Here is an 11,888-nt window from a genome sequence, read left to right as displayed (position 1 = left end):
ATCAAGATAGAGAAAAATCAATCCTAATCATAAAATTTGTGAACTATTACATGTCGCCAGATTTTCAAAAGAATTTAGCACAATTTCTTTTGTAAGGGAATTAAAATACACCAAAAAAAGGATATGAAAGACAAAATACTACAAACAAGCAGATTTAGCATATGAAGGGGAAAAAAAAAAATTAAAGAAAGAAAAAACAAAAGATTTAATGGGTCATGAGTGTGTGTCAATTAATCTCAGTGAGAATCTCGACAGTGTGACAGCATATTTTCTCAAAAGATGGAAAATATATGGAAAGGAACATTAGACGCAATATCCTTGTTGGTACGGATGGTGCTGGAAGTACTGTAAGAAAGCTTGCCGGAATATATATGAAAGGTGAAAGTGACTTGCGAAAGCTTGTCAACGTCCATTTCTTGGGCAGAGAACTTGGGCCATTACTTACTAAGTGAGAGACCTGTTATGCTTTTCTTTATTTTCAACACTGAAGCTGTTGGGGTTATTGTTGCTCATGATCTCAATCATGGAGAATTTGTTTTACAGGAATTTCTGGCTTTAAAACTTTTTTAGTAAATTTTCATTTCAGTTCATATATGTAAATTCTTTGATCGGCCATTATCATCTTTCAGACACCATTCTATCCACCTCAGCAGAGTCTTGAAGATTTCGGTCCTAAGGTATTTTTTCCAATTCATTACAGATACGTGTTGTTTGAAATTATTATTATTTTCGCATCCAGTTTGTGTGGTGAAGGACGTTTTGAATAAGCTACCCATAGCTTTGTGTGCAACACATGTCACAAACATGTTGAGAATTTGCAAGGCACAGTTAAAATGGTGCTAATTTTTATATCTACTCAAGTTTTGCGGTAATTTTTTTGTTGAATTTCTCTTTGTAGAGATGAAAGGAGTTAAGTTAATATTCAAATTCGTTGGTCGAGAAACAGTAGACATAGATGTAATAGATGTGAAACCATGGGAGATGCATGCTGAAGTTGCTGAGAGGTTTGTATGCTGAAGTTGGTTAATAATTTTCTTTCCTGCTCACATTGTGAAAATCCTGATGTGTGTGATGTACCATTTTCGACCTTGTAGCTATTGAATATACTTTATGTATATTTGACATTAATTGTTTGTGCAGGAATGAATACTGGAATTCAGGATTGACATAATCTTGCCAGGAAAATAGCTTCTGTAGTAAAGGGTATTGCAGCATCTTCAATACTAAATACTTACGAAAGGGAACATTGTCAGGTATTGGTATCTATCTTCTTCACTTTCATAGTATTATATGTTTCTATTTTCTAAAATCAACATAGGATGATATACTATTGTCATGTTGTCATTTTCAACATTGCACTTAGCATTCAAAACTTCAAAGCTGCCATGGCAGTTCCTGCTGTACTTGGTCTTGATCCGACTATTGCAAACTCAGGTATCATAAGAAATATGCTAACTGGATATGGAAAAGAAGAAGTTATTTCTAAGAAAAAATAAAAAGTAAAAAAATAAAAAAACAAACCGTTCTTTACAGTTGACAAGCAAAAGAATGAAGTTTTCGGACAAGCCAAACTCGAACATCCTCGAATAAGCAGTTGATTTGCCATACTAGCTTCCCAAAGCTTCCAGTGCAGCAGTACCTCGCAAAGTTGAAAGCAAAGAAAAAACTTTTGCAGTTATCATAAGATCTAGTAATAAGAGAATGTTAAGATTATAATGCCATCAAAAATAAAATCAAGGGCTGCAAAACAAATGTTTATTTATTTATTTATTTTTACTAAATTTTAGTAACTTTCTATATGAATTAAAAGTGATGTTTATAGTTTAACCTATTGGTGCTATTATGATATTATCTATGTTCAGATGCATATTATGTAGGGAATTTTTTTGGAACACAATAAACAACTATACCTATACATAAAATATAAGCATCCAAAAATATGTAATATTAATAATATTATAAATAGAAAAGTTTACAAATACAAATACAAATGTGCAGTTTGACAACTATGGTTATAGGTAAGGTTGAGGACAAACCGGTCTAATCCTCAGAATCAGAAGAAACCTTGTCCACCTTGTCCTCATCTGAAGAAACCTTCTCCTCACCAGAAAGTTTTCGCTTCTTCCACTTGTAGGCAGCTTCCAAAATCTTCAGAGTTGGAGTTTGTGTTTCCTCAGGGAATAGGTAATCAACATATTCCTCAAACCTGCCAATTTTCAGATATTTCCCATTCAGATATTCATTAATATATAAAAAACAATCCCATTCAGTGAAAAATATTATAGAACAAACATGACTTAATCGAGTATATTGATAACATACCCAACAGGACCATCTTTTGCTACAATTTGCCTCCGCTTCTTGAGTTTCTTGGGCAACTTAGTTTGAACTAAGCTGGCATCACCTAAATCCCCAAAACTAACCTCCATATTCAGCCATTCTTCTAGAAGCATTGCTCTTTCTTCTTTTAAATCAGGAGCAGCTGATGTGTAATAGTTTATTGCTTTCTCAAAAATTCCTAAGATCACAAACATAATACAAAACATTCAATTGTTATGAAAAACAAAATCAGTGATGTCCATTACTAATATAACAAAATATTATTAAGAGGAAAGCAACTTACTTCTTGAACGCAACAGGCATAGTTTCTTCCCTTCCAAATCTGTTTCCCAGGTAGCCTCAAATTTGGCAAGGCTAACCCATACTTTCGGATGTTTTGTACGGTTTAACAATCTCTCATACAAGTTCCTGGTTCTTTCATATTGACCCTCTGATATTTCAAAGTCAATATATGCCTGCAATCAAAACAAACATATTTTCAATAAAAGAAATGAATACATTGTCAACATAGAAGAATTAAATCTATAAAAAATACGCATGAAACAAACACGTTGTCAATAAACAAGAATTAAATGTATCAAATGTAGGTATAAAGACAAAAATAGTCAATATAACTACCTTCCACAGTGATTCTGGCAAGTCAAGGGTTGGTTGATCAATTGCAAGCTCAAATATGCTCCTTGCACGCTCTGTCTCACATAGAGATATTTCCAACTCTGCATACTTGATCCATGCATAGCAGTTTTCCGGTGCCCACTCCAAGTACTTCTCATACAATTTTCTACAGCGATCTACATGCCCCAATTGTAATTCAATCTCTATATATTTCTTAAAGATCTGAGAGTTAAAGGAAGAAATAATGAATAAACATCAATTTTAAGTAAATATCAAATCAAATCAATTAACAAGTTTAACATCAACTTGCACATTACCTTATGTTTAGGAGCTATCCCAATAGCATTTCCAAGTATTTGTCGAGCACCCTTGAGATTCAACTCTCGTATTTCAAACTGGGCAGCAAGAAGCCATATTTTTGCAAAGGAGAATTTCTTGTGAGGGATCAGTTTCAGGCATTGCCTGGGAAATTAAAGTAAATGGTTAGAAAATCAACAAGCATTCATGAAAATTATTTCAAGTTGGGGAGGCGTTTAATGATGAGAAAAAAGGTTTTCCATAACATTAACAAAGCAAACACAATAACTGCATTAACAAAGCACCGCAATAACCACAGTTCACAAAACTGCATACCTAACAACCACAATAACAAAGCATCACAGTAACCATAGACAAAAATTGCATGCCTAACAACCACGTTAATAATGCATCACAATAACATCCCAATAACCATAGTTAGACAAAAATTGCATACCTATACACATTTCTTGTACGTTCCATATCTTCAGCATCAAGCTCCTCATATAATGCATATTTAATCCTAATACAAATAAGAAAGAAATCAGTAACAATTTGGTAAACAAATAAACCCCCAATTGCCACAAAACAAACATAAGACATGCATATATTCTAAAATGAAAACTTACCATAAGTAAATGTACCGATCCCACTTCTGCTTCTCTTCAGCCAGAGGAATATACGCAATTGCACGCTCATAAATTTCCCTAATTCTCTCCTTATTACCCACGCTCTCTTCAAGCTGAATGTAACGAAACCAATTGTTATACTTAAGAGGTTTTCTCCCGACTTTATCCTCATACACAATGCGCTTCTTTTGCACCATAGCATCCTCAATTTGTTCCCCAGATCCGTACTGCTTTTCAAATTCCATAAGTTTCCTACTCAAATATTCAGCCCTGTCCTCGGGTACATGATCAAGTGCAAATTTATAGACACACCTTGCTCGCTCATGTTCCTTGCAGAGCACTTCGAATTCGGCGAATGCAACAAATATCTTCTCTGCTTCCTCATCATCGTCAGCTAATTTTTCCACAGCTCTCTCATACACATTCCTACACCTATCAATCACTCCATTCTTCATCTCTAATTTAGCGTACCTAATCCAAGCTTCAGCCTTAGGGTGACACTGGACGAAGCGCTCGAAAATCTTTCTGGCACGCTCAACCTCGTTGAAACTGAGCTCGAAATTGATGTAGGAAAGCCATGCCTCCCGGTCCGGCATCCAACGCATCCATCTCTCGAAAATCTGCCTTGCACCGGCCACATTGCCGAGCATACGCTCCATGTGGATGTACTTGAGCCACAACTGGTCCACTCTCGGAAGCAGAGTAACGGCACGGTCCCAGACATTCCTGGCATGGTTGATGCACTTGTTCCTCATCTCGAACTCGGCGTACTTGAGCCAGACTGAGTGGTTTCTGTAATCGACCTCGAGAGCGCGTTCCCAAACCGAGCGAGCGCGTGCCAAATCGCTCTGCGATTCCTCCCACTGAGCGTATTTGATCCAAACTTTCAGGTTGGACCTGACGCGACGAGCCAGGTCCTCGAACTCCTTTCGCTTGCGGAGACGATAATCATCGAGTTCAGAGTTGTCGGTGATCTTCTGTTGGTGTGGTCGGATTTCGGGCTGTTGATGCTCCCTGGCCTCCCGGAGGATTTGCTCGGCGGTGATCTGAATGGGGGCTGGGGTTTTGTTCTTAACCCTAGTCGAACGGGGGAGTTTTACCTCCCTGTCTTTTGGGTTCAGGTAACCCTGTCTCCGATCACCGTCGCCGGTTTCTTCGCCTGACATTGCTGAGCAACCGGCGGCTGAGGAAACAACGAAAGCTATGTGGCCTATGGGCGTAGGAGGAGGAGAGAGAGAGAGAGACCGTTGGTTAAGAAAACGACGTCTGGTAAAAAGTCAACAAGAGTCAAAAAAGACCACCCTGGGCCATGCCTATAAATATTTATCATATTTGTTATTAGATAAATATTATCATTATGTTTAGTCCGTATCCAAAAGGGACGAACCGTGCCGCCCAAGCTTATTGGGATTGGGGTTTTATATTGGAAAAAAAATTTAATTAAAGATTTATTAAGCTTTTGTGTGTTAGCTTATCGTTTGGCTGATTTGGATTTCTTTTTTTTTTTTTTTTTAATTGGTAATTGACTGATTTGGATTTCGCTGGTCAAACTTTATTCCCACATAATTTATTTTACGCTTACTTTTGCTTGTCTTTATATTATATTATTATTTATTTCATTAAATATATATACAATAAATGTACGGTCTGGAAGCAAATAAAAGATAACTAAATTTATGGGCCCCTAGCGATCAAAAACATTTATGGGCCCCTAATCCAATTTTCCAATATGCGTTTCTGTAATTTTACTGAAATGCCAATACACTCGTATCACGAGAAAAATATATAATGAAAATTTTCAAAAGGCCACTCCTATATTTGTGCTCCGATCTTAATTATCTAATGCATTCATTTTTTTTCTGATGCAATTTCTAACTTTATATTTTCAAACGGAAGTCTGAAAATGTCCTTTCAAGTACAATTTTTTTTTTTTTTTGAATTTTGTCAAACAATGATGAAAAATCATGTTATAAAAACATATATATATATATATATATATTTTAAGAAAAATGAAAATGCCCTTTTTTTTGGTAAATAAAATGAAAATGCCCTTGTTATATATGTTAATGTACATTTGACATGTAAATTACCATCAATATTTGACAAAATTTGAATATAGGAGAAACCTTGTCATGTCTTTGTCAAAGTATACGGCTCAAATCGTAAAAGATATAGAAAGCTGGCGATTGTGATTTTGATGTTTCTATTTTTTATTTTTTTATTTTTCTTCATCTTCTTCTTCTTCTTCTTCTTCTTCTTATTATTATTATTATTACTTTGGAGCGGTTGGGTTTCCATTTTTTCTGGTGCTTTAATTTCAAATTGCTCCTTTCTCTTACGTCGAAAAAAAGGAAAAAAAACCTCCATCCTCTTATTCTTATAAAAAAGTTCCAAATCTTTATTTATTAAGAGATTGGCAGAAATTTTCAATAAATCATGCTAAAATGTAGAACAAATCATTGAAATTCTTAACTTGTTACAATCTACGGCATCCAGAATGATTAGCTTTCAAACTTATTCAAAAAATAATAAAAATAAAAAATAAAAATAGAAAAGCAGCAGCTTGTTGAAGAACTAGATGGCATGTTGAGCTTAAAGAGAGTTATTTTAAAGTCCCAAGTGGCTATTACGTGGCCGTGTCTATTAAATCTAATCAAAATGAGCAACAAAGGACCTATTTGATATATTGGAATAGTGTAGGGAGGAAATTGTTTAAAACAAAAAATGTAGGAACCAAATTCACATTCTAAAGTCCAACTGTGCCATGTGATATTATCCTTTTTTCTTTTCTTTTTTTTCTTTTTTTTTGGGTGAAAATAGTTTCATTTTTATAATTTTTTTTCCGCTGAAAAAAGCACAAATAAATAGGAGTATGATAGATTAACATCAATCTCATCACAAACAATACAAAGCTTGCAAAACGTAATAAACTTGTATTGATTAAATATAAATCTAATACAAAATCATAACTGTAAAAAACCAAGGTACCAAAATATTTAACTATTTGCAGTTTACTAAGATCAATCAGCTATTTTTAGCCAAAAAAAAAAAAAAAAGGATCAATCAACCATAGTATAGCACAACTCCAAACGCTCCACGCCAGAAATGGGACCAAATAAACAAAATATCCTGTGCCAAAATATTCAAGCAATAGAAATCCGCAAAGAGTTTTTCTAGTTTTTAGTTGGAGGTTTTTTTTAAAAAAATTTTTTTTAATTTTTTTTTTATTAGCAATTTCATTTGAGCTCTGTATAGTTTCCATACATAATAATTTACCAAAAGCCCTTTCAACTTCTTCTCTCCTTATTTATCTCTTTCTATTATAGGGGTTAGGGTTTTATATTTTTAGCAGTAGTCACCACCTCTACCACCAGAAAAAAGTAGCTGTCACGTTGCCTTCAAGTTCCAGCATATCTATAATGAGGATCTGATGGTTCTCCAAGGCTAGATAGGCTCTATGCATACAAGTTTTTTATTTCTTCTTTTTCTCAATTAATTCTTATGCATTGCCATGAAGCATCTAGTTGTCAGTGCAATGCCATCTATTTTTAAAAATCTATTAAGATTCTGTTTGGGAAGTATCAAAGTTAAAAGAGAAAATAATTTTCGGAATTTAGTTTTTTAGAATTTAGTTTTCTGAAAATCAGTTTTTCTCTTGGTTTGTTTAATAAGTAATAGGAAAGTTGGGATTTATAAATAATTAAATTTAACATTGTATAATAAATTAAGGATAAATATGTATTTTAAAAAAAGTTCAAAATTATTTTCTCTAGTATTCTCAAAATGACACTGACAACTAGATAATTGACTTATGAAAGTTTCTTTGGCATGTTTGGATAGAGAGAAAGTTAATGGGAATCTAATTCGTTTAGAAAAGTAATAACTTTTTTTTGTTTGGATATTTATTATAAGGTAGAAATATATGGGTTCAGAGATTTAGATTCCCACTAAAATAGGAAATATGTGGGAAAGTTATTCCCATATATCTTTAGAAACTCCTAGGATCTTTTACTTCACATTTATTTCTAATTTTTCCAAAATAAATGTGAGCTAAAATTGAAACACTCTATAGATTGACCCAAAAAACGAAAAAAGAAAAAAGAAAAAAGAAAAAAAGAAAAGCTTTAAAGTTCCATTTCACTAATTCTTTTATATTTTAAAAAAAAAAAAAGGGTCACCATAGATCAGCAATCGGCATCATCATAGGAGGACACTGCATATGGAAGGAAATAACAATTGTTTTTGAAAAAAAAAAAAGAAAAAAAGAAAAAGAATGTGAAAAGGCTTAGGGGCAAAAGAATAATTAATTTTAAAAAATGGGAACTATATAGAATATTTTGGTATTGCAATTAGAACATCTCTTCTAATTTTCAAAATTCAAATTCAACTTATAAATTCTTAAAAAAAAGACTAGAACTGTTAAGAAATTAATAAACATAAAAACCAAAACGTATATATATATACACTACAAAATAAATACAAATATGAATATCTCTAGGTATATTAATATATAAAACAATATATAAATAATTATAATGAGATAAAGAAGAAGAACTCACAAATATTGCATAAGAATTATAATTCCAAGAAAGTTGATATTTGTATATTGATCGAAGCAAAAGTTGAACTCTCTTTCTTTAAGACAATATTATGCTCATAGTTTTATAGTGATTGTCTCCTAGGATATAATGATCACTTCTTTAAATAGTAGCACTCCATATTTAAAGAACAACGAACCATATAAAGTTTTCTATTCTCTCTATACACACGTTTGTTAACTGTTTTTAATGCTTTCAACAATAATCCCATATGGTATTTATAAACTTCAAAAGAATATCAAGAAGGGACATAATGATTTAGAAGAAACAAATAGACAAATTGTTTCGAGAGAAGACATATTATTTCAAAAGAAGACACATTGTTTCAAAGAGAAGACATATTGATTAGGAAAAGACACATAGATTGGAATATAAACAGACATATGGGAAAACATTACAACTATTAGTAATAAAATGATGTAATTTATAACTTTCTATCAAAAGTCATAATGGTTTAGAAATAATTTTTATTCATTCTAAATTCCTAACCATCCCTCACATGAATAAAAATTGACACATTTAAAGAGAATTCATTCGGAAAGTAATTGCTTTAGGAAAGATAGTTTTGGGGTTTGAATCTTCCTTAGTGACAAACTATCGGATTTACAAGCTAATAAGTGAATATGATGTCTTGAACTTTTAGCCATTATTGTAAACCAAGACAATAGAATTCACACAATCACTCTCCTAAACATTGTTGGTTCTTTCAATAGAATTCCTAATTTTTCATGAATGCTCTAGATAATTCAAGCTTATAAAAATTCTCATACAAGCGAGCCCTTCACACTCATATAGATGACTTCTTATTAAGAGTTTCCTGTAAAAAGCCCGTTTGGATTTCTAAAGTACATGAGTCATTACAAGCAATGCTTATTCTAACACACATTACAAGCAACACTAATTATCATAGAAATGGGTAAAATGATATATTTTAGTATTTTGTAGAGTCAGTTGAGATTTAGTTGTCCTTTTAAATTTAGATTTTAGGATTTCTAGTCAACTAAAGAGGGTTTCCATCAAGACAACTCTAAATTAATGGCTTTAATCCCACTCCCCTCTATGAATAGTAAACTTGCTCCTTTGTTAAACCTTTTGTAAGCGGATCCGTAAGATTATCCTTAGATTTCACATAACCTATAGATATTATTCCATTTGAGAGCAACTGTTTTATAATATTATGTCTTCGACGTATATGTCGAGATTTACCATTATAATTTTGGCTTTATGCCCTTCTAATAGCAAATTGACTATCACAATGTAAATAACAGGAAAGATTTTGACCATCTTCGAATATCCTCTAGAAAATGTCGAAGCCATTTTGCTTATTCTCCAACTTTATTTAGAGCAATAAATTCATATTCCATTGTGGACCTTGCAATACAAGTTTGCTTAGAAGATTTCCAAGATACTGCTACACCTCCAAGCATAAAAACATATCCAGTTGTGGATCTTGCATCATTTGAGTAAGATATCCAATTAGCATCATTGTATGTCTCAAGTATAGCAGGACATCTTGTATAATGTAATCCATAATCCATAGTATGTCTTAGATATCTAAAAACTCTAATATTATTACCGTCCAATGATCTTTATTAGGATTACTTGTGTACTTACTCAATTTGCTAACTGAGTAAGCTATATATGGTCTTGTATAATTCATAACATACATTAGACTACCAATGATTCGAGAATATTCTAATTGTGATACACCACTCTCATGATCTTTATATGATGGAAAGTTTGGGTCTATTGGTATTTTTGAAATGCGGTCACTGTCTTTGTCATACATATTAAGCAACTTTTCAGTATAGTGGTTTTGAGACAGAATAAAACTATCTTGTGTTTTAAAAATTTTAATTCCCAGAATAACACCTGCGATACCCAAATCTTTCATCTCAAATTTACTAATAAAAATTTTCTTAGTAGCTTGTATTATTTCTTTAATGCTACTAATAATAACCATATCATCTACATAAAGACATATAATGATCTAACCATATTTAGTGTCTTTCTCATAAAAATATTTTATCACATTCATTTATTCTAAACCTGTTTGACTTCATTACATTGTCAAACTTCTCATGCAATTGCCTTGGAATTTATTTTAAACCATATAATGATTTTATAAGTTTAAAACTTTATTTTCATTTCCGGGAGTTACAAATCCTTCAGGTTGTTCCATGTAAATCTCTCCATCTAATTCACCATCTAAAAATGCTGTTTTTACATCTGTTTGATGTATTTCTAAATTATTTAATGCAGCAATAGCAATTAACATTCGAATAGATGCAATTCTTGTAACTGATGAATATGTGTCAAAATAATCTACACATTTTTTTTTCTTTTTTTTTTTTTTGTGTAACCCTTTGCCACTAATCTAGCCTTATCAATTGATCCATCAGCTTTTATCTTTTCCTTAAAGATCCACTTGCAACTGAAAGGTTTATTTCCATGTGGAAGATCTACTAATTCCCATATATGGTTTTGCATGATGAACTCAATTTCACTATTAATTGCTTCTTTCCAACAAGGAGCTTCGGGTGTAGACATAGCTTCTCTAATTTTTTTTTGATTCAGTTTCTGACATGTAACTTAAACATTCTGAACTAAAAAATTTTGAAATTTTCATTCTTTTACTGCGTCTTGGCTCACTGTCCATTCCCTCTTGATTTTCATTCTCATCATAAGTTCTTTTTGAAGAACTTGGATCACATGCCATTTTATAAGGAAATATATCTTCATAAAAATATGCATTTCTAGATACAATAATTGTATTAACATGCATATCAAAAAAATTATATTTATACACAAGGAACCTATAAGCATTACTATTAATTGCATATCCAATAAATATACAATCAGTAGTTTTAGGTCCCATCTTAATTCTCTTAGGATCATGTATTATCACTTTAGCAAGACCCTTCCATACTTTCAAGTATTTATAGATAGCCTTTCTACATTTTCATAACTCAAAAGGCATCATATTAGATTTTTTATGAGGTATTTTATTAAGTAGCAAATTTACGAAAAGTAATGCTTCCACCCTTCATATTTTGAAGTAAACTAGAACTTATCAACATAGTATTCATTATCTTTTTTAAAGTTCTATTTTTACGTTTTACAATACCATTAGATTGCGATGAATATGAAGCAGTGGCTTGGTGAACAATTTCATGTTCAGAATAAAATAAATCGAAAGGAGTATCATATGCACCACCTCTATCGCTTTTTAGCACCTTAATCTTTTTACTAAGTTGATTTTCAACTTCATTTTTATAAAGTTTTAGATGCTTCAAAAGCTTCATCTTTAGATCTTAATAAGTACACATAATAATAAATTTGATAAAATATTTTTTACCACCCTTGTTTGCACAAATTTTAAATCACATATATCACTATGAATTAAATC

General features: G+C 32.1%; 1 protein-coding gene across 3 annotated transcripts; it reads right to left on the bottom strand.

Moving 5' to 3' along the window:
• Positions 1-1,130: 1,130 nt before the first annotated feature.
• On the bottom strand, positions 1,131-5,196 carry LOC107415501 (uncharacterized). Of its 3 annotated transcripts, none has more exons than XM_048462159.2 (8): positions 3,882-5,196; positions 3,710-3,775; positions 3,273-3,417; positions 2,959-3,177; positions 2,624-2,795; positions 2,323-2,518; positions 2,037-2,206; positions 1,132-1,666 (listed from the first exon to the last, which is right to left on the bottom strand). In XM_048462159.2, the coding sequence occupies exons 1-7, from the start codon at positions 5,045-5,047 to the stop codon at positions 2,041-2,043; spliced, it is 2,130 nt and encodes a 709-aa protein (XP_048318116.2). In that variant the 5' UTR covers positions 5,048-5,196; the 3' UTR covers positions 1,132-1,666; positions 2,037-2,040. The 3 variants fall into 3 exon arrangements, with proteins under 3 accessions (XP_015879328.3, XP_048318116.2, XP_060669099.1); XM_060813116.1 differs by having other exon boundaries at positions 1,132-1,639; XM_016023842.3 differs by having other exon boundaries at positions 1,131-2,206.
• Positions 5,197-11,888: the final 6,692 nt, after the last annotated feature.

The sequence above is a fragment of the Ziziphus jujuba genome, chromosome 12 (assembly GCF_031755915.1).
Source record: "Ziziphus jujuba cultivar Dongzao chromosome 12, ASM3175591v1".
Taxonomy (NCBI): Eukaryota; Viridiplantae; Streptophyta; class Magnoliopsida; order Rosales; family Rhamnaceae; genus Ziziphus; species Ziziphus jujuba.
This window is presented reverse-complemented; position numbering and strand designations above follow the sequence as displayed.